Source organism: Lathamus discolor, chromosome 1 (genome assembly GCF_037157495.1).
Source record: "Lathamus discolor isolate bLatDis1 chromosome 1, bLatDis1.hap1, whole genome shotgun sequence".
In the NCBI taxonomy this organism is placed as follows: domain Eukaryota; kingdom Metazoa; phylum Chordata; class Aves; order Psittaciformes; family Psittacidae; genus Lathamus; species Lathamus discolor.
Genome location: NC_088884.1, coordinates 98,733,757 through 98,759,948, shown reverse-complemented (window position 1 = coordinate 98,759,948; position 26,192 = coordinate 98,733,757). Strand labels below are relative to the sequence as shown.

The 26,192-nt window shown below is 39.9% G+C and overlaps 2 protein-coding genes across 11 annotated transcripts in view; one reads left to right on the top strand and one right to left on the bottom strand.

Annotated features, from left to right (window-relative positions):
• Positions 1-7,083, top strand: part of CLGN (calmegin) — a 28,188-nt gene extending 21,105 nt beyond the window's left edge. For 4 of the 7 annotated variants that reach the window (XM_065687612.1, XM_065687619.1, XM_065687575.1 and 1 more), the window contains 6 exons: positions 159-315; positions 1,541-1,756; positions 3,273-3,392; positions 3,569-3,713; positions 4,526-4,623; positions 6,077-7,083. In XM_065687612.1, the coding sequence (XP_065543684.1) occupies positions 159-315; positions 1,541-1,756; positions 3,273-3,392; positions 3,569-3,713; positions 4,526-4,623; positions 6,077-6,157 (817 nt within the window). In that variant the 3' untranslated portion in view covers positions 6,158-7,083. The remainder of the gene's footprint in view (positions 1-158; positions 316-1,540; positions 1,757-3,272; positions 3,393-3,568; positions 3,714-4,525; positions 4,624-6,076) is intronic. The other 3 variants (XM_065687602.1, XM_065687589.1, XM_065687595.1) reach the window with 2 other exon arrangements.
• Positions 7,084-8,940: 1,857 nt separating this feature from the next.
• SCOC (short coiled-coil protein) lies at positions 8,941-20,125 on the bottom strand. Of its 4 annotated transcripts, none has more exons than XM_065687535.1 (4): positions 19,974-20,125; positions 12,005-12,079; positions 11,834-11,917; positions 8,941-11,267 (listed from the first exon to the last, which is right to left on the bottom strand). In XM_065687535.1, exons 1-4 carry the CDS (start codon positions 20,071-20,073, stop codon positions 11,125-11,127), a joined length of 402 nt encoding a protein of 133 aa, XP_065543607.1. In that variant the 5' UTR covers positions 20,074-20,125; the 3' UTR covers positions 8,941-11,124. The 4 variants fall into 4 exon arrangements, with proteins under 4 accessions (XP_065543607.1, XP_065543612.1, XP_065543634.1 ...); XM_065687540.1 differs by having other exon boundaries at positions 12,005-12,076; XM_065687562.1 differs by lacking the exon at positions 19,974-20,125 and adding an exon at positions 12,618-12,795.
• Positions 20,126-26,192: the final 6,067 nt, after the last annotated feature.

The following is a 26,192-nucleotide window of genomic DNA, read 5'->3' as shown; positions in this document are numbered from 1 at the left end:
TAAAAATTTGCTAGTGTTAGCTAAAGTTCTGTGAGCTGGTCAAAATTTTGAGATTATTAAAGCAAAATGTGTATGGACCCTAACTTCAAACTGACTGCTAGTGTTCAGACCAGCCCAATCTCAAATCAGCTGTTTGTAACTTCTTGTCTTTTATGCAGGGATGAAGAAATGGATGGGGAGTGGGAAGCCCCTCAGATCCCTAATCCGAAGTGTGAGGCTGCACCTGGTTGTGGCCTGTGGGTGCGTCCCATGAAGAATAACCCAAACTATAAAGGAAAATGGAAAGCACCTTTGATAGATAATCCGAACTATCAGGTAATAGAAATAGTCTTTGTTAAAAGGTACGGAGTTCAAGGAGTTCAACAGAGCAGGCAATTCAAAGTAATAAATATATGTAGTATTATATTTTAGAACGTGAATACCCTCACTAAACATTTTGAGCTTTTTTGTATTATTTAAGTACATTGGAAAATATAAATGCTTCCCATATTAAAACAATTTCTCTGCTAAAAGTAATTTTTGGCATGATTTGCACTCATATCACTTACTATGTTTTGTATAAATTGTATTCGGATCATGTTTTTTAGTGGAATATCAATCTTTTTTTGTTGAGGTTTTAAGTCTAAACATATTTTAAAAAATGGAACTTTTCAGTAAGCAGATTAATTTACTAGTTAATTTTAGTGGAAGCATCAATAATTAAATTCCCCTTCTGCCTACAGATACAAGGTAATCAGTTTGATATTAAGGATGTTACTTTGTATTAATTATGTCTGGAGAGTACTTGAATCTGATTTCTGTGAGTTTAAGAACCTAAGCACATTTGCAAACAAAATTTGAATCTAATTTGCATAGGTATAATAAAGCTGAATTTTCCTTCTGTAAAATTTTCCCTAACGCTTCTGGTTACCGTAACTGTCAGTTTATACACACACATACTGGAAGGGACCATATGGACCATGGGGTGTAGTTCCCCTGCAGTCTTGGGCCACCAGACAATAGATGCTTACCTCAGAAGATCCCATCACTGATCACAAAACATTAAGCAGTGACCTTACAGAAATGTATATGCTATATTGATGAACAAAACCCAAAGCTGCATGTCAGTAGAAGGAGAGACTAGAGGAAGAAGTAATGCTAATATCGTGTTTCCCCTTCAGTATTAGGAAATTTGTTTCCTAGAGTTACTCTAGGAAACTTAAAAAGAGTGTGTTTGGAATTGCCAGTACCAGCAAGAATGGAGATACTGTGTACAGTCAGTTATTACTGTAACCTTCTGTGGACAAACCATTGATTTTAAGAGATTTGCCCTAAACAGAAAATTGAGCTCCAGCTACCAAAATTCTATGGGCTACTTCCAGTTCTGGTTTTATGTAAGTTAAACTCAATTGCTTGTCTTCTTAAATAGTGTATTTAAAATAGTCAGGAAGTTCCAATTGTTTTAAAATTTGTTTGAGTTTATTGGCTTTTAGTGACGTATAAGTAATAATTTTTTTCTTTATTTTTTGTTTGCCTTTTTCTTTTCCTTTTTCCATTAAAGGGAATCTGGAGCCCTCGGAAAATACCAAACCCAGACTATTTTGAAGATAGTCACCCATTCAAGATGACTGCTGTCAGCGCTATTGGTTTAGAACTCTGGTCTATGACATCTGATATCTACTTTGATAACTTCATTATATGTTCAGAAAAAGAAGTAGCAGATCGCTGGGCAGCAGATGGCTGGGGCTTGAAGAAATTAGTAGCAGGCGCTAACGAGGTATAAACTTTATGTTCTTGATAGCAAAAAGTAGTGAGGAAGATGTACCTTTGGAAGAATTATCTGTTAGTTAATGCTGACAGTATTAATTTGTTTGCAGTTAATATTTGTACCAACTAGGATAGGGTTGTTTTTTCTCATAGCTTGGCTTTTTGCCACTCCCAGATTAATACCCTCTTAAAATTAAAAGGGTACAACATTTTACTTAAACGCTAGTGGGAAATGGACTTCACTATAGGTTAAGTGTTCTGTTCATGGTGATGCTAGAAATTGAGTACCTGTCGGCAAATGGAAGCTGAGTTACTTGCCCTCAAATACCTCTTTTTTTGGTTTGGTGGACTTTTGTGTTTGGGGTTTGTTCTTCTGTTTATTTTTTGTGGGTAACTCCATTATGTATGTTCTTTGCATGTTTCCCTCCCATGAGAAATGGATGAATAGTCATGTGGTTTTTCTGTGTAATAATTTTAGGGCTTTGGCTGCTTGAAAGTATATTATGCAGCTCTGAAAATAGTACGCGTTTATGGAGCTGTGTCTGTGCTTCTGTTTTGGTGTGTGTATCCACACTTTTTCCTAGAGTTCTTTCACGTGCAGAGGCTCGACTTGTTCTGACATACAGGATGGTGAGCCCCTCTAGTGTCTGCCTGTAGTGACTACAGGTTTTTCTAACAGTCCTGTATTTTCTTTGAGCAAGAAGAGGCCTGCAGTTGTGGGAAAGAAATGATGGGTTAGTGGTAAATGTGTCAAATTCCTGACAGCTGCTGTTTGTCACAGGATGAGCAAGTCACAACAGCATATCTTCCCATGCAGTTAGGAAGGACACCTCCCCCATCCTTGCCCTTTTCTGAAATAAGATTTTATGTCTGGACCTGTATCTATGCCTATATACACACAATAGATAAAAAAAATTCCCTTTGAGTCCTCTCGCTCTACTGTGCCTCTCAAACTTCCTGCCTTTGTTTCTGATGTACCCTTTCCAGGGGTCTTGCTGGACTAGGCACTTGGCCTACCTACCTCCCTCTACTTTATAAGTCAGAACTGGGCTGGGAGGACAGTTTACTCCCTGAATAACTGGCTGTCGAAGGAGAGCACATGGTAGTACAGATGGAGCAAGACACTGCTCTTCAGGAGGCTGTCTGCTGCCCTGAGGTTTTGATGCTTTGGGAGCTTCCAGCCAAGTTAGCACAGTAGGGGATAAAAACAAAGTAGCTAGGAAGGGTGTTAAGTGTGAGCTTGCCAAGACTCCAAATGTCGCTTTGCAAAATTGAGTAGTGGCCAGTTTAGTACATTTGGAGTACCAGGTTTGTTCCTTCTTACTTAGCACCTGCTATTCATTTGTGGTCTGTCAAGTTGTTACTTTACTGGTATTAAAATCCAATATTGTTTTAGTCATTAAAAGATAGAGGTAAAGAAGGGCTTTCTTTAGGCAACATAAAGCTTAAAATATTTACAATACACTTTGTAAACTTAAGTGTTGAGAGGGATGTATATGCAAAATTAATAATTGTTTTTAATGTAGCCTGGTATGTTTAGTCAACTGGTGACTGCTGCAGAAGACCACCCATGGCTCTGGGTTCTTTACATCTTGACTTTAGCTCTCCCCGTTGGTCTAGGGGTGTTGTTCTGCTGGCCAACAAAGGTAAGAGAAACTTACTATATTTTTATTTGATTTTATTCTTAATACTTTATCTGAAAACTGTGATCATCTGTGCAACATTACACGCTTTCAATATGCCGTTGATATTACTTAGCTTACAGTGGCTTTTGTTTAATTCTTAGAGTTTTAAGTGTATATTGGTTTTTAATTTGTTGTAGAAAACAGATGAAGATATTGACTTTAAAAAACCTGATGTATCTAAACCAATTATGAAAGGAGAACTAGACCAGGAGGGAGAGGAGTTAGATGATGATGAAATAGAATTAGAAGAAGAAAAAGGAAATGAAGATACTGCTGAAGATGGTATGACGAGCAAGCCAGCTTGCTGTTTGATTGATTTGTAAAGATATGAATAGGACTATTTTGTGGATTGCATTGCCAATAATTACAGCCAGTTATCTTTGATTATGCATAACCTGCCGTGCTCTGAGTCATCTTTTTGTCTTTGACAGCCTCCAGTGAGTAACATTCCATAGCTAATAGTTATTTGATAAATATAAGCAGAAAGTAAGGCTCTTCTCAGTATTTTTCACTTTTAGGAAATTAATGTGCTTCTGCCAGTCTTTCTGTGTTTATAGACAGTGATGTATATTTTCCCAGTTCTGAATATTTCATATGTTGAACACATCTGAATGCTTTAGATACATGTACCTTTAAAAGCTATAACAGATGCATTAAGTCTTTAAAACAAGTCTTTCATTCTGTCTATGGGAGGGTTATACCTTGATCTATTCTATTGGTCACTGATTTTAGTAATTCTTGCTAAAGCCTGAAAATACAGTACATGCGAAATACTGAAAGCTGCTGCTTTTTTTTTTTTTCCTTTTCCCCCTGAAGGAAACCAACTGAAAGTTGTCATTTTAGTTGGTCACTTAGAAGTCTGAAAGTATGTGCTATCGTGAAAAGAGAGAATGCCAAAGCTGTTAAAACTTGTTAGTAAATTCAACAGTGATCAGTTTCTACTGAGTGAGAATTCTACTCTCTGTATTAGAGATGTTTTCAAGGGTTATTGTATACTAGCAGTTCATTCTAAGACTGAGATTGACTCCTTTCCTTACTGGTGTGTCTGGAAATACTACATTTTTAATATAGTTCTGTTTACCAAGTAAAACTAGTTTCTTCTGCAGAAGATGAGGGTGAAGAAGAAAATGACATTGCAGATACAAGTCAAGAAGAAGGTGATAAGTCAAATAAATCTAGTTCAGAAGACGAGGTAAGGTTGTGGGGGTTTTTCCCCTATTTTTGCTTTGTCTTCATCCATCATCACTCTTCTAAGCTCAGTTACCCACAAGAGTTTTTCTTTTGTTAAGACATAAAACAAATCATGAGGGGGGATGTGCGTTTGAGTTGGACACCTCAACTGCTCTCTATAGGTTTGTGAAACATGTCTCTTCCTGTGTAATTTTGGCTAAGAGGTGATATTTATTGTAAAATACAGGTATAGTATGAAGTGATCATGCAGGTCTCTAAACATGAAACATTTTTACAGGAGTATAGTTTTTAACAAGTTATTAAATAAGTCTTAAATTTGGCTGCTGCAGCAGATGTCAGTCTCTTTATATCATGCTACTTAACTGATGGAGCATGTGATTCTAAACAAATAGCCTTTCAGTGAGATTTTTTTTTTGTTAAAAAAATTAAGGGTTTAATAAAAATGACCCATACTGGTTTTGAATTCAGCACCTGCAGTTCCATTTTTCTTGTGCAGGTTAATCCAGTCCCCAGATAATCTGTAAAATATTTTTCAGAAAATTATGTTGTAGAATGGAATTTGTGTGTGCTTTTCTTGCTTGTCAACTGCTCGTTATCCTTTCATTTAGTAACACTGGTATGTCTGAGATGCTTTAGATCCACCCACAGTTTTTCTGTTAGTCATACTGTGCTTGCCACTCACTAAATGAATCCCTTCCCAGATTAGAGGAGTTGTTTAATGTAACCTTAACTCCTTTTCATATAGAAGTCCTCTAAGAAACTGTACCTTACATGAGATTGCATTGTTTCAGCGCTGAAGTTAGCCATTAATTACCTCTTATTCAGTACTTCCTCTTCTTCCTTTAAAAAGTTTGGGGACTTTCTTCTCCTTAAATTTACCTGGGAACACAATATCTGATGAATCCATTAAAATGCATGTGGCTCTCTGTGAAAGTAGTAACAGTATCTGTGTGTATGCCATTACAAGCTGTCACAGTGAGGTTATGTCTTGCCCCTCTGAGTATTTTCAGGGTGTACAAGTTTCAGTCATGAGTTACTTCGTGACCTACTTGGGAGATATCACGTATGCCATATTCTCACTGAGGTTGCACCACAGTCTGTGAGCTGCTCGTTCTAAATTAGGTGCTTACCGTTAGGTGATGCAGGCAAGTGAGAAAGCAATGCGTTGCCTGCTTTTAAACCAGGCAGCAAATGGGCAAAACCAAATTCCTGACATCAGTTTAGATGTACTGGTCTCTTCCTTCTGCACATAGAAAGAAAAAGTCTTCCATTTACTTTATTTATTGATAGATTAGTATTAGGAAAAAAATGTCCTATCACTGAAGTGTTGCATTTTGTGATACAATGATTGGGGTGAGGGGAAGGGGGATAAATTAGTATGCCAGTTGTGATAATCAAAACTGGTTTAAAATTTTAATGCTGATTTTTTTTTTTTTTTTTTTGTTCCCCCCCAGGTGAAAGAAGCTAACGAAGACGCAGGTTATGGAGACAGTCCATTGAAATCAGTGCGCAAAAGAAGAGTACGGAAGGACTGAGTTACTTCCAGCTAGTATTTGTAGATCTAGATGGTAGTAACTTTTGCTATGTCACCTCAGTGGGCCTTGACAGCAGGCAAGTTCCTGAGATTTGAAGGAAAAAGGAGGGCTCATTGCTACTTAAGTTCGTATTTGAATTCTCTAATCTCTTTTAACCTTCCTTGATTCCCTTTTTTTAAGGAGAACTATCTGTGAGGAGTTGTCTGATGTTTTGAATTCAGAATAAATATGAAATTACACGTCAGCCAGCTGATCTTAAGGTGAAGATCCTTAAGATTTGAAGGTTCCTAGAAATTAGTATTAGTTGGAGATAACTTACTCAAAATATTTTTTAAAGTGAAAAATTATAATATTTTTGCAGCTCTAGCACAAAATTAGTGGTTTACACTTTTCAGCTGAAAGAGGATGATAGTATAGATGTAGCATCTATAGCGGTTCACGTTGCTATGAGAAAAGGTATTTTTTTCTGTGCAGAGCTAAATGCAATAATTGTATGATTTAGTGCTAGCAACAATTTCTATTGTAAATTATTTATTTTAGTTGATCTTGTTATATGGCTGGTCACCTGTTCACTTTAGACATTGTAATTTATTTTTAAGAGCTATTTTAAAATAGAATACTCCTAGAACATGCGATAATTGATGTGACTTGGTTTACTTCTGAATGCAGTATCAAAACTGCAAAAGTGACATATACAGATGATTTTTTCAAACTTTTATAGTTCTCATGTTCCAAGCCAGAGTGGTATAACCTCTGTTTATAGAATACTTGCTAAGTGTACACTGCCTCCTAATAATATTTAATAACTCTTGCTTAACATGGAATTTATTAATATAGATAAGAATTTTTGATGGATTCAGTTTTTTACAGATGTAACTGGGCATTCTCGTAACATAGTTTAAATAAACTGCATATTGTAAAAGAAATGTTTTGTTGAAGTTCAGCTGTATATTTAAAACTAACAATAAAAACTGCAGTCACCAGAAACCTCTGAAGTATTTTCACAGCAAATTGGGTTAGCATATATTCCATGGCAGCCTCTAACAAATGAACAGTTAATTAACCCTTATCCAGAAGCTAGTGCCTTCAAGTGCTTGTGCTGAACTATTTGAACGTTAATTATATTGGACTCTTATTTTGTGTGAACTATGTGGAAAGGCCTCTGGTTTTGTTAAGAGTTAGAAGGGTTTTGGTGGGATGTGTTGGTTGGTTGGTTGATCGGTTGTGATTTTGTTGGAGTTTTTTTGTGTTGGTTTTTTGTTTGGTTTAACGCATGTTCCCTCGTCTTTATTTAGGGTCTAAACTCAAAATGTTAAGTGAAGAGTCCAGATTCCTCCTCTTTCCTGACACTTGTGACCAATAGGTAGAAGTTGTTACCAGCTGTTAGAAACTGTTACCCTGCTAATAACAACTACTGTGAGCTGTCAGGGAACACTTCAGCGCTTCTATTGAATGTGTCTTGTCTGAGCCTGGTAAAAGTCCTTTAGATTTTTTTACAGCATTCAGCTGTGGTTTTGGGGGTAGTATTTATCTGTTTTGTTGGGGTGGGTTTTTTTGGTTTGTGTTTTTTTGTTGGGTTGTTTTGGTTTTTTTTGGTTTTTTTTTTGGTGGGGTGGAGGAAGGGGTTGTTTGGTGTGATACAGTTATCCCAGGGACTGGTCACTCCCAGAGGGGTTGCTAGTCTTCCCTTAGAGTTTTTAGTAAGGTTCCCATAAGGTCTTGATTAATGCCCCATCAGCATCTTTGCTTATACCTCACTTCAGTAAACAAGGAGCTATTTATTATGGGTAAAATGATCTGATGAGGCCATGACTCAAGTATGGTGTTTGCAGTAATACTGACTCTCTATAAGGCCTATCTCACTTAAATACTGACTTAATGACCTTGATTACCCAGAGATAGAAGGTATCTTTCTGCACATCAGCTTACCTGGATCTAGTCTTATGCTAGTAATTAGGGGAGAAATATCAGAGCTTTGGGGGTTTGAGGCTATAGGCCTAGAAAGCCAGGCAAAAGAACCTTACAAGTGAGGTTTCCCCACAGTTCCTGTGTGTATTCCATTTGTATTTGAACAGGTTTTTCAGGAAAAAGACTTGATCTTGCTATCATGGCTGCTTGAAAGCACTTTGAAAGTAACAGACTAATGATAACCCAGTTCCAGGATGCCTTGCTATTAAAACTGTCAGTCCTCTTTGGAACCCCGTGAGTATCAGACCTCTGCAGCCTGCAAACACACCAGCTACATCATGACTTAGTAAAAGCAGTCTTATTGATGATGCCCAATCCCAGACTATTTCTTAAATTCAGGGGTGGCTACATAGGAGACTGAGGCCTCTTTAATTATAACTGAAGCTACTCCTCTGTTAGCTTTCACCTTCATGAAGATATGATGAAGTAATTCTGGTTTCTGTCTAATGTAGAGCTCACTACCTGTGTAAGAAAAGGTCAAATCTCTTTTAACTTGGCTTAAAGTTCTCCCACACGGAGAGATGCAAGTTTTAGCTTTGACAATGCTAGATACAATCTACGAATCCTTTTTCTTCTTCCTTTAGCCAGAACAGAAAAGTATACAGAAATTCAAAATTCATGGGTGGAAACACCAGGTGAGTTTGGAACTGGAAGCTTTGATGAAAACATATCAATTAACCCAGGTTTACTCTTAACACTTGCTAATTACATCTAGTCTTTCAGATATTTTGGCTGCACAGAAACTATTAAGATGACGGCAGAGCTGGAGAGAGTTAAGAGAAGTTTTAGAGTTTACAAATGTTAAACCAAACTAATTGAGACAAATCAAAAGTTTTTATTTAGTGTAAAGTCAGAAATACAACATCTTTAAAATGTTAATAAGTTAAATGAAGGCCACAGTACTGGGATGTAAATGGTACATAGATGAAATGGCTACTATATACACACTGATGGATTAAAATATCACTATCCATTCTTACAATACAAAACCATGATTTTAAGATTACTTGATCTCGGGAAATTGCTGCAGTCTAACAAGCGCATGCTCTGTTTCCACTTGATCCCCTACAGTGCAGATGGCGATGTGCAGTGATGTGGCTTTAAAGCTGGGATGGCTGTAATACAAGGCAATCTTAAGTCAAGTGCTTGGTGCTAGTAGTCTTTTTTTAATGCTCAAACCCTGGACTAACCATGTGATCTGCTCTACCTGCTAGCAATTACTGGATGAATTTAGAATTCCAGTGAGAAAGTAGTCTGTAAGATTAAAAATACTTCTGGATGTTTACAGGATGCGATGACACAAATGGTATCAGCCACTTGTGCCTTGGTGGGTAAAACTTTTCTCCATCTTTCTTGCCTCAGACTTGTAATCAGCCCTCAAGACTGAACTGTTAGTGCCCTGTTTGCACTCATTTGACTTTGCTGACACTCTGGTGAGTGCTGTACAGCTATCTTAAATGGGGAGAAATGGGAAACCCCTCCTTTGGCAAGGGGGAGCCTCCCAATGTCAGCTTACACTTGACACACAGCAGTGCTTAGCTGCCAAGAAACTTTGGGTTTGAGAGGGATTTATTCTACTATTAGACCTACTAATTCCATTCCTGCAGCTTTATCTCATAGAATTCATCACACCAAGGTTGGAAGAGATCCTTTAACTAGCGGTTTTCTTTTGTTGAAAGTACAACGGCTTCATTACTGAAGAGACAGAACTCAGTTCTGCATTACTCCCGTAAGTAAGGTCTGCAATGCTGCTGTATTGCAAGATGAAATGCGCAACTGAGTACTGCTAAAATGTACATTGTTGTTTGTTTTTCAGTCTCTCTGTTAATACTGATTATGCTAGATGTACTGCTTCTATGAGAAATATTCAGACCCACAACCTGGGCTGAGCTCCTCTGACAAACTTATTAACAAACTGGCAAGCCAGTAAAAAACAGGGCATCTTGACACTAGGCTTTGCTCAGAGCAGCACAAATCTGAGCAGCAAAAGCCACCTTTCTTCCACTGCAGTATTCCGCCTTAAGATACCTGTTTCTGTGCTTTGCCTTGAAAGGTATTTCACAAGCTCAGGCTCTGGGGCAGGAAAACAGTTGCTCTAAGGCCTGAAGCAAAGATGAGTTTGGCACTTCAGAAGGAAGGTAAAAGGTGGGAAGGAGAGACTTGTGCTTGGTTCCTCACTGCAGATTGTTCTGCAGTTGTTGACCACCTGTTTCTGTAAGGTATATTACCTGGATTTTTATTTAACTCTTCATCACACAACTAAAAACCTTCAGGAGGATCATGATGCTGTGACCATTCTTTGAGGAAACAGGAAACTGAAAATGGTTTGAAGTGTGCATCTTGCAAACTACAAATGCTCTGATGCTGCTTCAGTTTGGTATTTCCTTGATTAAGGTTGCTTATCCTTGTTCCTCTTCTCTTACCTTCCCCCTTTGCAAAAAATCTTAGGTGTTTTTCTGTACACAAGCCCTGCAAATGGTGTCATACTGGTATTTCCTTCACAGAAATTCTTAACTGGTTTCTAGATTTTTGTTTAAAATTGCTTTGCAGATCTAATCTATAATATATTTAAGGTGGAAAAGGTGATGCAATGAGACTTTGAACATTTTTATGAAATGAGGTTTCAACACAATATAACTGTATTATCTTGCTAGTTGAGAATACTACCCTAAGACTTCAAAGAGTGCCATCAGACTTCTGTTTAACCTGACAAACTGAATCCAACTGTTAACAAGATATGCTCATTTTTAGAACAAATACAAAAGTTTAGTAAGTCTCTACACTACATGTGCACATTGCTTAATCTTAATACTACACAAACTTATCTCTCTTGTTCATGATAATGTTCTTCATTGTGTTTTATCACCAGAGCTCTTCATCTTCAGGTATCCAGTAAAGCCACAAACTAAGGTATTTTAGCTCATGTAGCCTATGCCAATTAAAACAAACAAACAAAAGAAGACAGCAGCAATACAATGACATCATCTGTCAGTCAACCCTTACTTCCTTTTGCTTTTTGTGTCAGTTGTTTGGAAAACACTAGAGGCTGACATCAGATTTTCTATATACTGTCCAAGAACTTGGTTTTCTGATTTCAGTTTCAAGTTTTCTTCCTTAACAGCATCTACTCGTGCTGAGAGATCTGCAGAGGTGATATTATAAGAAACATATTAGACACTGTTGTATACAATGAGTATGTCCTATGTGCCTGCATAAACTGTGAATAGTTTTAACTGTGGGAAACATTGCCATAAGGTGTTATCTTGTGCTACTTTCAAATTTTGGCTGAAGCCCATTTCCTCTGTATCATTTTGTAGTCTAGTATGGTGACAAACTTGATACACAAACTAACTGCTCATCTGTACTTTTATTAATCTCTTCAATTTCTGAATTAAGCTGTTGCAAACTGAACTACCTGGATACAACAGTACAGGTAGGAGCAGACTCAGATGTTTGTCAGCTAAGAAGCTTGGGCACATTTAACTCTATCACCCCTTCTGCTTTTGGATTATAGGAGTTGAGCAAATGTTATATTGCATAACGAGAGGAAAAAAAAATAAAGTATTTCTAAGACCTTGCTTATGTACCTTCACCTGGGCAAGCACCATACTTCTGGGCACTGGCTAAGGTAGAGCAAGAAAACCAAGGTTCTCTTCTCTTGCTTATTCGTGTGTGTTTGTGAAAAATCTTGCATGTCAAACTGCTAACCTTCAAGTGTGTGCTGCAGTTCCAACACTTGATTAATAAGGCGTGTTTTCTCTTCTAATTCCACCTGATTCTCAGCCTCAACAGCTGCAATAAATCATATGGGGTTTAGTGCAACCTCTGTAACAGTTGGAAATTAAATAGAAAAAATAATATGGAAAAGCAGTAAGATACCATCCATGTCGGCATTCATCATTGTAGCGTGGCCTCTTTCTGCCTTTGAAGGGGGTATTCTTGACAGATGCTCTGCTTAAAAAGAGAAAAATAACACTGATGCAACTGCTAATGGACCTGCCTTTACATTCATATTTTTTCCATGCATTTTCCTCACTTATGTTGAAAAGCTACCACTTAATCCTAAACCAGAATACCATCTTTTAACAGTCGTTGATTATTTTTCCTTGAGCCTTATGTGGTATATAATTCTTGAACTGCTCACCCTAGTGCATCACTAACTCTGTGTTTTAATGATGTGAATGCCTTTTTCCCGGCACCGCTCTTTCTCGAATTGGCCGTTAAAGAAGCACAGGAGCAGGAGAGCCCCTTCACCACCCCCATGACCCCTCCATCCCCGTTGTCACAGGCAGCCGGGGCGCGGAGACCGGGCCTGCAGGACGCGGGCCCCTTGCGCCTCATCCGCAGCCCTGCCCTTCGCTGGAGCGCGGGACGCGAACGGCTGCCGGCAGTGCTCGGGCCCGCTGGACGGGGGAGCTGCAGCACTGCCCACCACGCACCCCGCGGCTAGGAGCATCCTCCCCGCGGCCACCCGGGCCCGCCCGCTCCTCACCTGCCGCTGCCTCCCAGCGGGCTGCGCCCTGCCCCGGCCCGGCCGCAGCTGTGCGCCTCCCGCCGCGCCTGCGCCGCCCGCACCCCGGCAGCTGGCCCTGCGCGCGCACACGGCCGCGCCCGCGCCAGCCAATGGGAGCTGCGCGGCAGGGAGGAGGGGCAGGACCTCGGCGCCTCACTGACAGAAGGGAGGAGCCCTGGGGGCCGCCCCTCAGGGCCCTTTATGGGCCGCGCGTCCCGGCTACTCCCTCCTAGCCTCCTTCTTTCCCTCCTGGCCGGCGGGGCCCGTCCGGTTCCGCCGGTATCCTCAGAGCCGGTACTCGCCGGTGGGGCGGCGCGGCGCCGAGGCTGGAAGATATGCCCACCCCCTCACGTAATGGCAGGGCTTGACACCGCCTCCTGCCCGCCCCTTGCTGAGGGGCGTGGAGCGAGGGAGCCCCCTGGCGCCTCAGCCCGCTCGCGGGCGTTCCTAACCGTTGGCAGGACTTGCCCGTTAAACACCACCGAATTGCATGTAAAGTAATGGAAGCAACGTGCGAGTGCGCAGCTAGGTTAATAGCAACGTTTTTCTGACAGCTGATTTTGTGCCCCTAGGCTAGTGCGCCTGTCCAGAACGGTGGTGTGCAGCCAGTGTTTGGAGGCTGTTGTGCTCAGAAGAAACTGAGGAAAGGCAGGTGTTCCTCAATGTGTAACTAACTCCTCCAAGTGTAGGTAGGCTGGCAAAGCCTGATGCTAGAGAAAACCAAGTATGCCTAAGGCCGCAGTTAACTGCAGGGTGCTCAGATGTGGCACTCTTGGAGAAGGCAGCCCCCCAGCCGGAATCTAGCAGCATTTATCCACTCTAGTTCAGCGCTGCATAGACGTGGCCAGGCCCATTCCAGTATGACAGGTTGGTTAGTCTTTTGCACAACAGTGATGAGACCAAGAAACCTTTGATTTAGCTCCCTGGTCCTGGATCTTTCAGCGTTAGAGTCCACATCACACACAAACCTAAGTAATTTCACATAGTTGCTCTCACCTAGTAGCAACAGTAGCTCCAAACCAACACGCTTATTTCTGTGTATGGGTTTCCTGGAGAGAATAACCCCTGTGCTCCCTTCAGACCCTGTAGGACAGTCTGTCAGCCACAGTAAAGACAACATGCAGGACCTGAGCTAATTTTAGTGGCTTCACTGAAGTAACTGGACTGCATAACCTGTAATATCTTTATAGGTACTGTGTAGCTTGAACCATATTGCAGTGAAATATATCCATATTGTACCTGTATGTTGCAGGAATACTAGATGATCTCTAAGGTCCCTTCAAACCCAAACTATTTGATGACATAAATGACTTACAAATAAATGATTTGATGCTGTGTGGATAAATCAGGAAGGTAAAAACATTTGGGAAGTGTGCCCTCTACTGTATTTTTAAATACACTTCAGACAGTGTGTATTTCTAGTATCTACATCTTCTGGGTATCTCCACAATATTATTAACATCATGGTAATAACTTTTTTAACCTCACAATTGGATAAATTCTGATTAGACTGAATGCTGCTCAAATTATGAGAACGTATTCTAATTAGAGCCCTGCAGTCTGTTTGCACTGGATGATTCTGTTGTTCTCAGTTCCATTAGCTGGTTTATTTAGAAGTATATCACCTTCTCTACAAAAGGCATTTTTAACCCTGCAAGCAGTCCTTTCAGGTGGTGGCTGGGCTTTAGGAGCTTGTTAATAACTCTTCTTGATTGCTGCTTCTAAAATGATGGGTGCTTCTCACCCTATTAGTATCTTGCTTGCTGTATTTTCTGTGTGGCAAACCTGGCATTCAACAGGTTCTAATTCTTTCTAGCAAGACAGTCTCCAGCACTTCGACTGCAGGTGAAAAACATGGCCAGAGTCTGCAGGTGGGTACCTGGTGAGGAGTTTGCTGTGGTTTATACTGTAAGGAGGGGGTGCGTGTAAATTCTGCAGGCTCATCTTGGAGAAGAGCACCTCTCTGCTGTAGAAATTCCACCTTGCTCACTGCATTACATTTGCAGTTTGTTGTCTAAACCATTCCAAATGAGCAAAGTGGGAAAATCCTTTACATTAAACTGTGGGACAGAATGTAAACCAGACAGCTTGGCTCCCATTCTGTTGTAGCTAAAACAGAGGAGTAATTCCAAGAGTTTCTGGTTTACCTACTGTTTCTATTTCAGTACGTATACTGTTGAGGGTTCATTCTTCTTTGCATGGTTGCAGTTTTCTGACTGTAGTATTTTCTTTCATTAACTCTGAACATGAACACCAGGCTGAAACTCCTTTTCAGAAGTTAACACGTGTAAGATGTTTTTTGGTTTTTCTCTTGAGAACGTTGTCTTTATCTGAGCCTTTGCTGTTAGCAGTGCAGAGGTGCTGTCAGCAGAGAGCAGATGGTGTCTTTAGTCTGCACAGTGCTACTGGGTTCATGTTAAACGTTTGCATAAATGCTTCCTTAGGTTTGTACTGCAATATACTCAGATGTATACACTTTACAAGGGCATGTAGTGGTAGGACAAGGGAAAGTGACTTTAAACTGGAAGAGATTTAGATTAGGTATTAGAAAGCTCTTCACTATGAGGGTGGTGAGGCACTGGCACAGGCTGCCCAGAGAAATTGTGGCTGCCCCATCCCTGGCAGTGTTCAAGGCCAGGCTGGATGGGGCTTGGAGCAACCTGGTCTAGTGGAAGGTGTCCCTGCCCATGGCAGTGGGTTGGAACTGAATGAGCTTTAAGGTCCCTTCTGACCCAAACCATTCTAGGATTCTATGGTATTGGATCTCATACAATGCCTGTGCATGTATGTAGAGTATCCAAAGACTACCTTGCATTGTAGGGGTATGCTTGGTGTCCCCTTTGGCTGGAGATGGCCAATTCAAGCCATTTTATAACAATTCTTGCTTTTATCAGCCTGTAGGATTTTCTGTTAACCCTTGTGTTAGAAAGTGTCATTTCTGTGTTCTGTAAGTTGTTAGCGTGGCAGGTCTTGTCTAGGGGTTATTTCCAGGAGCTGTTTTTTGTTTGATAGGGGTCTGGCAGCATTTGCTTCTCTGTGGTTTCCTCACTCACTGGGAGGGGTAAAATCAATGTGCTGAATACTAATAACATGTAAGTGTGAGCAAATTAGCGTGGCTATGTGACTGGTTACTACTTAAGAAATAAGAGTAGCATCATCTCTAGCTGATTTTGCTGGCAAAAGGAATTAATTTATACAGTTTCACTGAAAGAGCATTTTTTGCTTAAAACAGCAACAATCTCCTAAGATATAAAGCATCATTAATAGCTTACCTGAATGCATATATATGTACAGGTACAAAACTGCACGAGAGAATTTTATTGCTCTGGACTCAGATTCTAAGTCACTGCAGCTAACGCCAAATGTTTTCAGACATTTTACTCCTAAGCCTCTGGTGTACATCCTGTTTTTTCCATGGTACACAGTGCAAGCCAACAAGCCTTTCACTTCCTTTTTGGCAAGGTTACAGGCGCAAGAGGCACCTACATGAGCTGACTGGTGACAGAGGCTTCACTGTTCAACACCAGAATAGAAATGTATTCTTTTTGCTAACAGAAGAAGGTATTGTACATATTTCTGAGATGAGTTTGCTATTTGAACTGTACTGTTTTCTACTTTAATTATTGTCATAAAGAAAAAGACAAAAAGGAATACAAATGGCTTAATTCTTTTTCCTTGCAATACTAACTCAAGACCCTTTATATCAAATCTTCATAATTTTGTTTCTCTGCAGAAATGACAGACCCTGGGAAGTTTTGTTTTTTTTTAAACTGGTGTTGCTTTACACCAGAATTCTTTGAATTTCTTGTTACTCTTTCTTGAGTAACCTCAGAAGGCTTCTTTAGCCTTGTGCACATCCTTGCGCTTCCTAATTTACAATTACAGTCAAATGCGGAATTTGAGTAGTTCTTAGTTTGCACTTTTTCCCAACCAAATCAGGTTCTACAAATTTAGCAGCTATCTTGGTTTACGTTGGTCTATCTATCTGTTGCCTGCATCCTTACTTATTGCATGTGCTTTGGTGGTGCCTGAGTTCCTGAATGAGAATGGGACCTCATCAGGTGAAGTAAACTGTAAGCATTCAGCTGGGGAAAAACATTGGTATGTGAATACCAATATATATATGGCATGATGTTGGCCTATGAAGAGTTTGGTCCTGCTTGTAATCATCACCTGTAGGTTTGCCACCAGATTTTGTGGAAGGATGTTTGGTGAGGTTCCGTAAAGCTTTACTGGTAGTTTAATTAGATGAAAAGCTGTTTTGCCTTTCTGTAAGTTAGGCTGAAACCTTTAGAGGTTTGTATCTGCCTTTTAAAAGGAGGGTTTTACATGAGGAATGTTGTTGTTAATGTTGGCTTTCTGTAAAGCATATTTGAGAAGTTAAGAGCTTCTTTGCAGTGAACAAAGAGAGCCTTGATTTACTTATACAGCACTGATCATAGGAACAATAAGATTTTTTTCCAGCTGTTGGGCATCATCTCACTGTTTTGCTTTACTTTTTGTTTAATTTCCTTTGTGATTTTGTTTGAGTAGGTCCTTTTTTGAGGGAACTTTATCAGGTCCTTGAGTTTCTAAATGAAAAGGTATTACTTTCATTAAAGGTGAAAATATGGTCACAAATGCTGTTAATGAATACTTTCCTTGACTTCATGCACTTTTGATATTGCTATTAAAATACTTATTGAGAAGTTTCTACCTTGCTACCATTTTGCATCCGTCTTGATTTATTTTTAATATTTGTGTATTTAACCAGTAGAGAAATGCTGCTGTTTTGAAAGAGCAATGGCTATTAAATATTCATGCATTGCACTCAGCTAATCAGGCTCAGTAACCCCCGTTGTTTTGCCACAATGGATTTTCACTCTACTAAGGAAACTTTGACATGAAGGCTGTATCCTGATTATGCTTCAGATTGTACGTGCGTAGCACATTGTTCTACTTGTCTGTTTAGTATCTCTTCCAGCATGTTTTAAGAAACTGGGGGCAGGCCCAATGCAATTGTAGACATACTTGAGTTCATTAAAACCAGCGCATCTTTGTGATACTACTTAACATATAATTACATGTAGTTAAAACATCAGACCATCCTCAGGCAAAGTGTACTTATGATCTCTGTATTGCAAGTCTAGTTTCCTTATTCCTTGCTTGAGCTTGCTGTTGTCCATCCTAAGGAATCTTTTATCTCCCACCATGTAAAACTTTTGTCCTCCCTGCTCTTCTGGAGTTGATGCTCTTCTCCATCTTTACAGTTAAAGCTGTAAGGCCCATTCTGTTTGTGAGCTTCTGTGCTAACTTTTGTTTAACTTCTGGTCAGAGTTACTGTAACTAGTCTTAACTTCAACTGGAAGTGATAAGGAAGACTGTTTCCTACAAAGTATATGATAGTCTCTTCATATTCTAGGTTAGGAATTTTCTTACACCTTTCTCTCTAGCCTCCAGGTGTTGCCATCTGGCAGAAGAAATGGACCAGAGTTATCATGTTCACCAGGAGTCTTACTGTCTTCTCCCTCTACGCCTTCAAGCTAAAAGCTGCCTGAAAATGTAACTTATTTTCAGTTACTCTGATGATATCCGTTTACTTTTGAGTGTCTGCCCCCACCTCTTCACTACTAGGGGAAAAACTCTGGTTTTGGTAGCAGATCTTGCATAAAGAAGCCTTGTGTATGGTCCTCTTTGTGTTGTGAACGTGATCTTTCTCTGACTTCGGGTGTGCTACTGCAGTCAAGAGTCTAGTAAATTTTAAGTGCTCAGTTTCTGATGTGCAGTAGAGTCTTATTTGCACTGTTGCTGAGCAGCTACTTTTATAGCAGTGACATCTGTCAAGTGAGTATTAAACCCTGAATGCCTCGGTTGACTTGAGTCAACCAGTGTCAGCTGGTACTTGAACAAGAGAGTTTGAACTTTCCGCCTCTGTTTTCTCATGTGTATTAACATGTTCCAAGCTGTGAGGGTGCTGAGGTTAGCAGTACAGGAGGCTAGTGGGTGTTTGCCTTCTAAAGAAAGAGACTTACATATTCTGAAAGACTAAGAAAGCAATGTAGCAAAAATGCTCATCTGTGAGACAGGGTAGATTCAAACACGTCCAGTATTATGAAGTCATCCCTAACTCAGCTACTTCTGCATGCTCAGCAAAGACCAGACAATCTTGCTGCTGTATGCTGCCCCTCATCTGTTTCTTGCCGTGTTACCAGCTGTGCATGAAACAGTTCCTTTACTATTCTACAGCATGCTTCAGGGAAAGAGTGGGATTCACAGCCAAGAGAGCCCTTCATTACTGCACAACTTGGACCAAACTCTGCCAGGTTATCATCACGTGAACAGTCTGGGTCAACCACATCTTGATGTCATTAAGCTATATACCATATAAACGAAGTGCATTCAAACCTCCAGTTCAGCACCTTCACACTGATTTCTAGAGAGTTGTTTTCTAAAAATAAGATCAACACGTTTGTTTGTTTGTTTGGGGGTTTGGGATTTTTTTTTTTTTTTGTTATGTTTTGGTTTTTTTGTGTTTTTTTTTTGTGTGTGTGTGTGGTTTTGTTTTGTTGTTTTGTTGGGTTTTTTTATATAGGAGACTAAAAAAAAAAGGGGGTGGAGGGGAAGAATAGGACTTGTATTATTCATTAATGAGTAATCCAGATTCCTAGGTAGTGTAAATTAGCACAGCTCTACAGCAGCCATGATAACATGGTCAGGTTGATACTCTAGCCATGCCTTTCTAAATAATTTATTATCAATTCATATTAACTCACTTAATTTTTCCAGTATGTAGAACTATCTTCCTTCCCATTCCAAATAATTTTTATTCCATAAGATAGAAGGATGGGATGGGGAGGGAGAGGGCAGTCTTTGTTTTTTCAGTTTCTTTTAAAAGAATTAAATGCTTAATAGCGGGGATTTAAATGAATCAGATTATTTCCATTACCGATTAATTTCCATCACTTTTTGTGAGCTCTCACTGCTGTATGTCAAAGATTATCATCCCATATTCAGGAGGAAAGGCCAGCATTATCTGTATTTTCTTTGACAGTAGTAACACCTAAGTTAACATTTCTTTAACTTTTTCATTCTAGACAGTGATAGGCTGTATGTGCTCAAATGTATATTACCATATGCTATCATGTCAAAACTGTCGTATGCTCCATACCCCCAAAATCTCAATTCTCAACTAATCACAAGGCTTATTCAACTCTACAACTAGAAAAGTTTACTTGAGGGCATTATCTAAAACCTGATAATCAGGATCTACAGATTTGTGTGCTCCCCCAGTACTCCAGTACTAGTATTAACCCTGTGGAACTGGTATTGTATCAGTAAATTACTGTAGTTTCTTACCTGAATCATCTGCCAAAGAAATGTTGGTGAAGGTGCCATCCTCCTCATCCAAAGGTAACTCCATTTTACTTTCTTTTTTCAATGTTCTGGAGACAGGCATTAGGCATGGCAGTTGTCAGCCATTTTCCAGTGTACACGTGACTGCTCTGCTTAAATCTTTAATGAGTCCAGCACACAGGTGTTATTGCGCACTGCTGGCAGCTACACACATCTTACTCTGTGTAGTGTGTCGCCTGAACCTTGAGCTCTTTCCCGGAAATTGTTAAGCTAGAAGGTTTCTAACTGCTTCATCAGATATATGCTGAGCAAACGCTGTTATGTCAGGCTCCTTCTGTGGAAGAACTGTGTGTTCACCCAGTAGCTGGCTTTTTCTCATTCTTATTTTCTCTAGGGCTGTGTATGGGGGTTTGTTGGAGGGTTTGTTTGATATATAAAAGAGGGAAAGTAACTTAAAGTCTTCAAAAAATGTTACTTACAGTCCAAACAGATGCAATGGACAGATTTTGGGAAAGAATTACATCGAAAATGTAATCTTCAAATACTTAAGAATGTGAGTCATTTTACTTGCACGAACAGTTGCATCAAAACCAGTCAGGTAATGTAAATGAGTGAAGTTGCATAAGTGAGCGTGTGACATTCTGTGGTAGTAGATTGGAGGCAGGAAGAGAAATCAAGTTCAAAGAAAACCCCACTTTAGTCTTTTAGTTTTGCTTCTTAAAGAAAATTTGGCATAGTTTGAGCTTATAAACTAGAAGTTCACCATAAACTACTTACCTCTTTGGAAATAGCTTTCCAAAGTACTGGAATGGAGTACAATAGAGTTTTCTTGCAATTAATTTAAAACTATAAATGGACTTTGCTTGATTAAGGACAGGATAGTGAATAGTGAAATCACTTCATTTTCAGGGGGTTGCGTGTTCAGAATCTACCTGTCTTTTAATTTGTATTCAGAGAAAGGCTTACAGCTTAGGATGTTGATAATTTTTTCTTAATTGTAATTGGGAATCTCTCTGAAGCCTCATTAAAAATTGAATCTTGGTTTTGTGAAGCACTATCCAAATACAGATAAGAGAGTTCTCAGAATTTACAGTTTGCCTCTCACACTTTTAGACATAATCTTGATTCGGACTCCTGAGACAGCTTCTAGGTACAAAGGTGAATGTGTGCAACTTGCAGGACAAAGGGCCTAAGACACTAAACATCCGAATTGGTGCAGCTTACAGAAATGTTATTACAGCGTAACTACAGTGCTGCTATTTAGTTTTTTCTTCTGATCCTTTCACTACTTGGGTTACATGAGCTTTTTTGTTGGTGTCAGCGAAGTTACTGACAGCTGCCTTCAGAGCTTATTGAAAACCAAGCACATCTTGCATTTTCAGAATTGTGTTGAGAGTTACTCATTTCTGCTTCACATTGGTCAGAACCAGTTCAGAATTTAGCTTACTGGTCTTGAGTAGTCTATGTAAAGAGACCTACTGACTTCATTCTGAATCCTGGAGTATCACAAGGGGGGATCTGGATCAGTTGGGGTTTTTTCCTCCTTTCGGTGGTGCAGCAGCATGCTTAAAAGCTCTCGTGATGATAATAATAAAGATAGAAAACTTTTTGATCTTTTGTCTTTATTATGTCTTCCACTGTTCTCAGACATGCTATATACAGTAAAAGCATTTCAACAAGTCAGTTTGGAAGGGCAGATCTTAAAAATAAATGTAATTATATATTCTGTTACCTTTTGAATTTTGTAAAATCGTACACTTGTGGAATTCGGGGTTGTATTGTGTCTGAACTCTGTAGGCCTCATATAAAAGGTTTAATTAACTTCTCTAGCCTGTGTCAATATTGTCCTATTATATTGGCCATGTGGGCTCCCTCTGGTAGATACAATTTCCATGGAAATTATTAGCTGGTTTTAGACAAACTCTCACAGTAGCTTAGTGAATATGGATGTTGTGCAGTTGTTATTCATGTTTAGATCAAAGTCATTAGTGAAAGTGGTGCAAAATAAGAGCTGTATTTTAATAAAAGCTAGTAAGAAAGACTCCTCAGGGTGAAGGAGAATATGGCTGAAGGAGGAGTTTCGCTGGCTCATGTGAGGTGTACTGCAACTTAACAGAGTCAGGCTCTTGCCCTTGTGCCAAGCACTTTCCATTCCATGTGGCACCAAAGAGCAGGTTACCTGCGGAATCAAGGCTCCAAGGCTCAAAAATAAGGCTGTGCTGCAAGTGTTTCAGAGCTCATCAAAGCTCTCTTGGAAAGAAAGTCATTTGGATCAATTGCTTGCTTCGTTTCCTTCATCAGTGTCTCTACCTCTGAAGGAGAGAGTGAAAAGTGCAGATGAATGTGTTTGGTGTTTGTACTTAGTTGTATGCATGGGTATATAAACAAACACCAAGGTGGGACTCTGGAGCTGCACTTATTTACAGAAGGCCTTTGCTCTTCAGGAGGACCTGGGAGTCAGTCAGGTTTGTGGGAGATCTACACAGCTATTTCGTGGAAATGGAGACTCATTTACCAACAGGGAGAGGGATGGGGCTTAACTAAGGACTCTGGAGACATGATCTTCTTTCATTCTTGTCCAGAATATTCTTCATGTTTAAACATACACCTGTGTTTCTAATTTCAAAAGCACTGTAGAATTATATCTGTAGCTTGTTTCTTTTCGTGAGTGCTGTAGTGAGAAACATTTTCTTTGGTTGTGGCCTGGTATTTTATTAGTGATGAAGGTCTTTCAATCATAGAATAGAATCAGAATAGTTAGGGTTGGAAAGGACCTCACACTAAACCATCCCACCCAAGGCTTCATCCAACTTGGCCTTGAACACTGCCAGGGATGGAGCACTCACAACCCCCCTGGGCAACCGATTCCAGTGCCTCACCACCCTAACAGGAAAGAATTTCCTCCTTATATCCAATCTAAACTTCCCCTGTTTAAGTTTTAACCTGTTACCCCTTGTCCTGTCACTACAGTCCCTGATGAAGAGTCCCTCCCCAGCATCCCTATAGGCCCCCTTCAGGTACTGGAAGGCTGCTATGAGGTCTCCACACAGCCTTCTCTTCTCCAGGCTGAACAGCCCCAACTTCCTCAGCCTGTCTTCATATGGGAGGTGCTCCAGTCCCCTGATCATCCTTGTGGCCCTCCTCTGGACTTGTTCCAACAGTTCCATGTCCTTTTAATGTTGAGGACACCAGAACTGCACACAATACTCCAGGTGAGGTCTCACAAGAGCAGAGTGGAGGGGCAGGATCACCTCTTTCAACCTGCTGGTCACGCTCCTCTTGATGCAGCCCAGGATACGGTAGGAGATGACATGAAAATGTAAAGCAGAAGTATTGACTTCTTGCTGTCACCATGTTTGTTTTGTAAGGGAGAACATGAAAGAGCGGCAGCAGACAGAGGAGTTCTGACCAGCTTAAAAGAAAGCTGTGTAACGGAATTAACTGTCAGAGCATGATGAGTTCAGCTATTTCCATGTGTGAATTATTTTCACTGGAGTAATGGACATTAATGCAAAAGTTAATTTGGTTATAAATATCAGTTCATCTTTCTGAGGGTTTCATTACGAAGTTGAGCAGAGGTGGTGAATTACCTACCAGCTCTCTGGCTGCCTTTTAAAGTAGGTAGCATAAATTAACAGAGGTTCGAGGGCAGGGCAAGTGTGGGATAGCCTCCCCTACAGCTGCTCCTGTGAGCCTTTTGTTGATTTTATAGGAGTAGTATCAGTTGATGTAGCTATGTGCTAGCCCAGTTTTGATGAGTATTGATAACAAGCATATTAGCAAATCACTCTTTGGTTATGATGGTCATTAATGCAGGGGATTAATGCAGAATGTCTTCAGGCTGGGTACTGAAATGCTTCTCCAAGCTCAGGATTTTGTAGTTGGTCAGGCAACTTTGTGTCTTGTGTGTAGTTACAGGAGGGTTTAGAGGCTTAGATTTAAAACACCATAGCTAAGCCTGCCTGGTAATAGGTTCACATTTTTGTTACTGAAAGTACCATGTAACTATTTCCTAATTAAAATGATTTAATAGTGACCTGAAAAGGAAGTTGGCTCAGAGTTAAGTACAGATGCATGGAACGTTTTAGCTAAACCACAGCATGTGCAGTGACTCCTATTTATGCCAACAGCGTTAACAGTGTTTATAGTGTGGTTGAGGCAGACTTCAATACCACTCCTCTTTTTGTAGGGTTCAGTTTTGCACTTACAAACTGAGCTACAGCATCAAAACATTCAACAGCCCTTTTCACCTGCTTCCCTTGTTTCCTGTTGCAGTGCTAATTTGTTATCTCTGGAAGTCCACAGCTGCGGTGCCTTTTGAAAACACTCTTCAGGGGCTGCATTGCAAACATTTTTCTAACTTGGAAAGGTCAGGGGGAAGAGAGGCTGGTCAGTTGAGAGACATTTTTGCAGTTTATCACTCAGCAAAACCTCGCTGACTCCTTGTTCCAAAGTGTAATCGTATAGAGATAACTTCTGTTGCTCTGACACTTTCTGAGAATCAATAATAGAAGAGTGGTGGGGTTTTTAAAGTCAGAAACAGTCAAGTAAAAGAATGTTTCTGTTGCTTTCAGAGAAGGCAGAAGCAGGGTACTCTGGATATGTTAAATCCTCGTTGCAATATGGGTGAAATGGCTCATGTTCAATCAGGTTATCAGGTTGTACTGTACAGTCTTAATGCATCCATCTGCTTTTGTTATACAGTGGTTTGATCAAGAGTCCAATTTGAAGACAGGTCTTTCAGATGTGGTTGTATAAAATGTAAGCAATGCAGCATATTAAGTAAACCACTGAAGGATTCTGATATGGGAAAACTATGGTTTGCATCCTAGGAGATACTGTATCCTTCTGCTTTTAGTCAGCACATTTGAAAACAAAACCAGAAATATTTCTTTTGGTTTGTATTTTTCAATAGTAAGTATGACAATAAGCTCTGAGGAAAGAGGCAAATCGAGCTCGGGCTGTACAATTAGGTAATATGCATTTGTATAAACTCACTGGTACTTTTTAGCATACAACAAAGCATTTGGAACTATTTTTCTTATACAAAACATTATAAAAACACATTCAATGTATAATTTCACACTGTATGTAAAATACAGCATTTAAAAAATCTGTGCCTTGTTAGGAAATGACAGCTGCCAGTGCATTTCTGTTTTAATGAACTTTGACTGAAAGGAGCTGAGCCATGTGCTTAGTGCATGCTAATAAAGCAGTAATTGTACTGGTAAATTCACAGGGTGTTCAAAGCTAGTCTGACTGACATCCTATGACAGTAACCTACTTGCAGAACAACAGTTTACTGAGATGGTGACAGAAGTGTATTAAATGTGTCATTTGCAGATTTAACCTGTAAACTGAGGTGTATTTATACTTGTCAGTAAGTCTCCTAGGTGTATGTTCTCTTCCCCAAGCTTCACTGTTCACTCACCGCTTACCAGTTTAAGATAGTTAAGAGCCATGCTGTGGCTGAGAGTCTTGCAAATTTTGAGATACAGTTTGAAGGTGTGTTACATGATTGAGCAGCATTATTTGCAGATGCTGCTTCTGAAGCTGCATCCAAAATTGGCCACCTGGAAACCATCCACAACAACTGCCCACTTGCATTCATATCCACTCACTTATTACATTTAATTTTCATAAATGCATACATGTTGTTCTTTTCTACATGAGTAATTTTGCAAAAATGTGGATCTGCTGTCTGAAAATGAGTGACTTGTTCGTAACATCTGGCATGTGTGTCTTAAAATAGACCCACTTTCCTTCACACTTGTCCATTCTACTCTCAGATTTCCTGTTGTGCATCTGTCTAGACTGAGAGAACATTTGCCCGCTAAATTAAAAAAATGAAATAAATCTACTGCTTCAGACTACTTCAAATACTCCTTAAAGTTTAATTCTGTTATGATTCCTGCAAAACCAGGTAGTGACTGGGCAACAGTGAGCTTATCTGTAAAGTACGAGTGTGTCCTCTTCCATTTCCCAGTGCTTTCTCCATCTGATACATCTTCTCTTAATTCTTAACTAGGTGACTTGGCATGTGCAGCAGAACAGGGTGCTGCTCGACTTCAGAATGATCAGTTTGCTTTTCCCTTTGAATGAAAGCCCATTCTGCCTCAGTCCACTGGTGATAATTCTAGAGATGGCAGTAATTCAGGAGCAGCGTTGGCCCAGGTAATTTCTACATCTGTGATAATTTTTTGTTGTGTTCATTAAAGATAC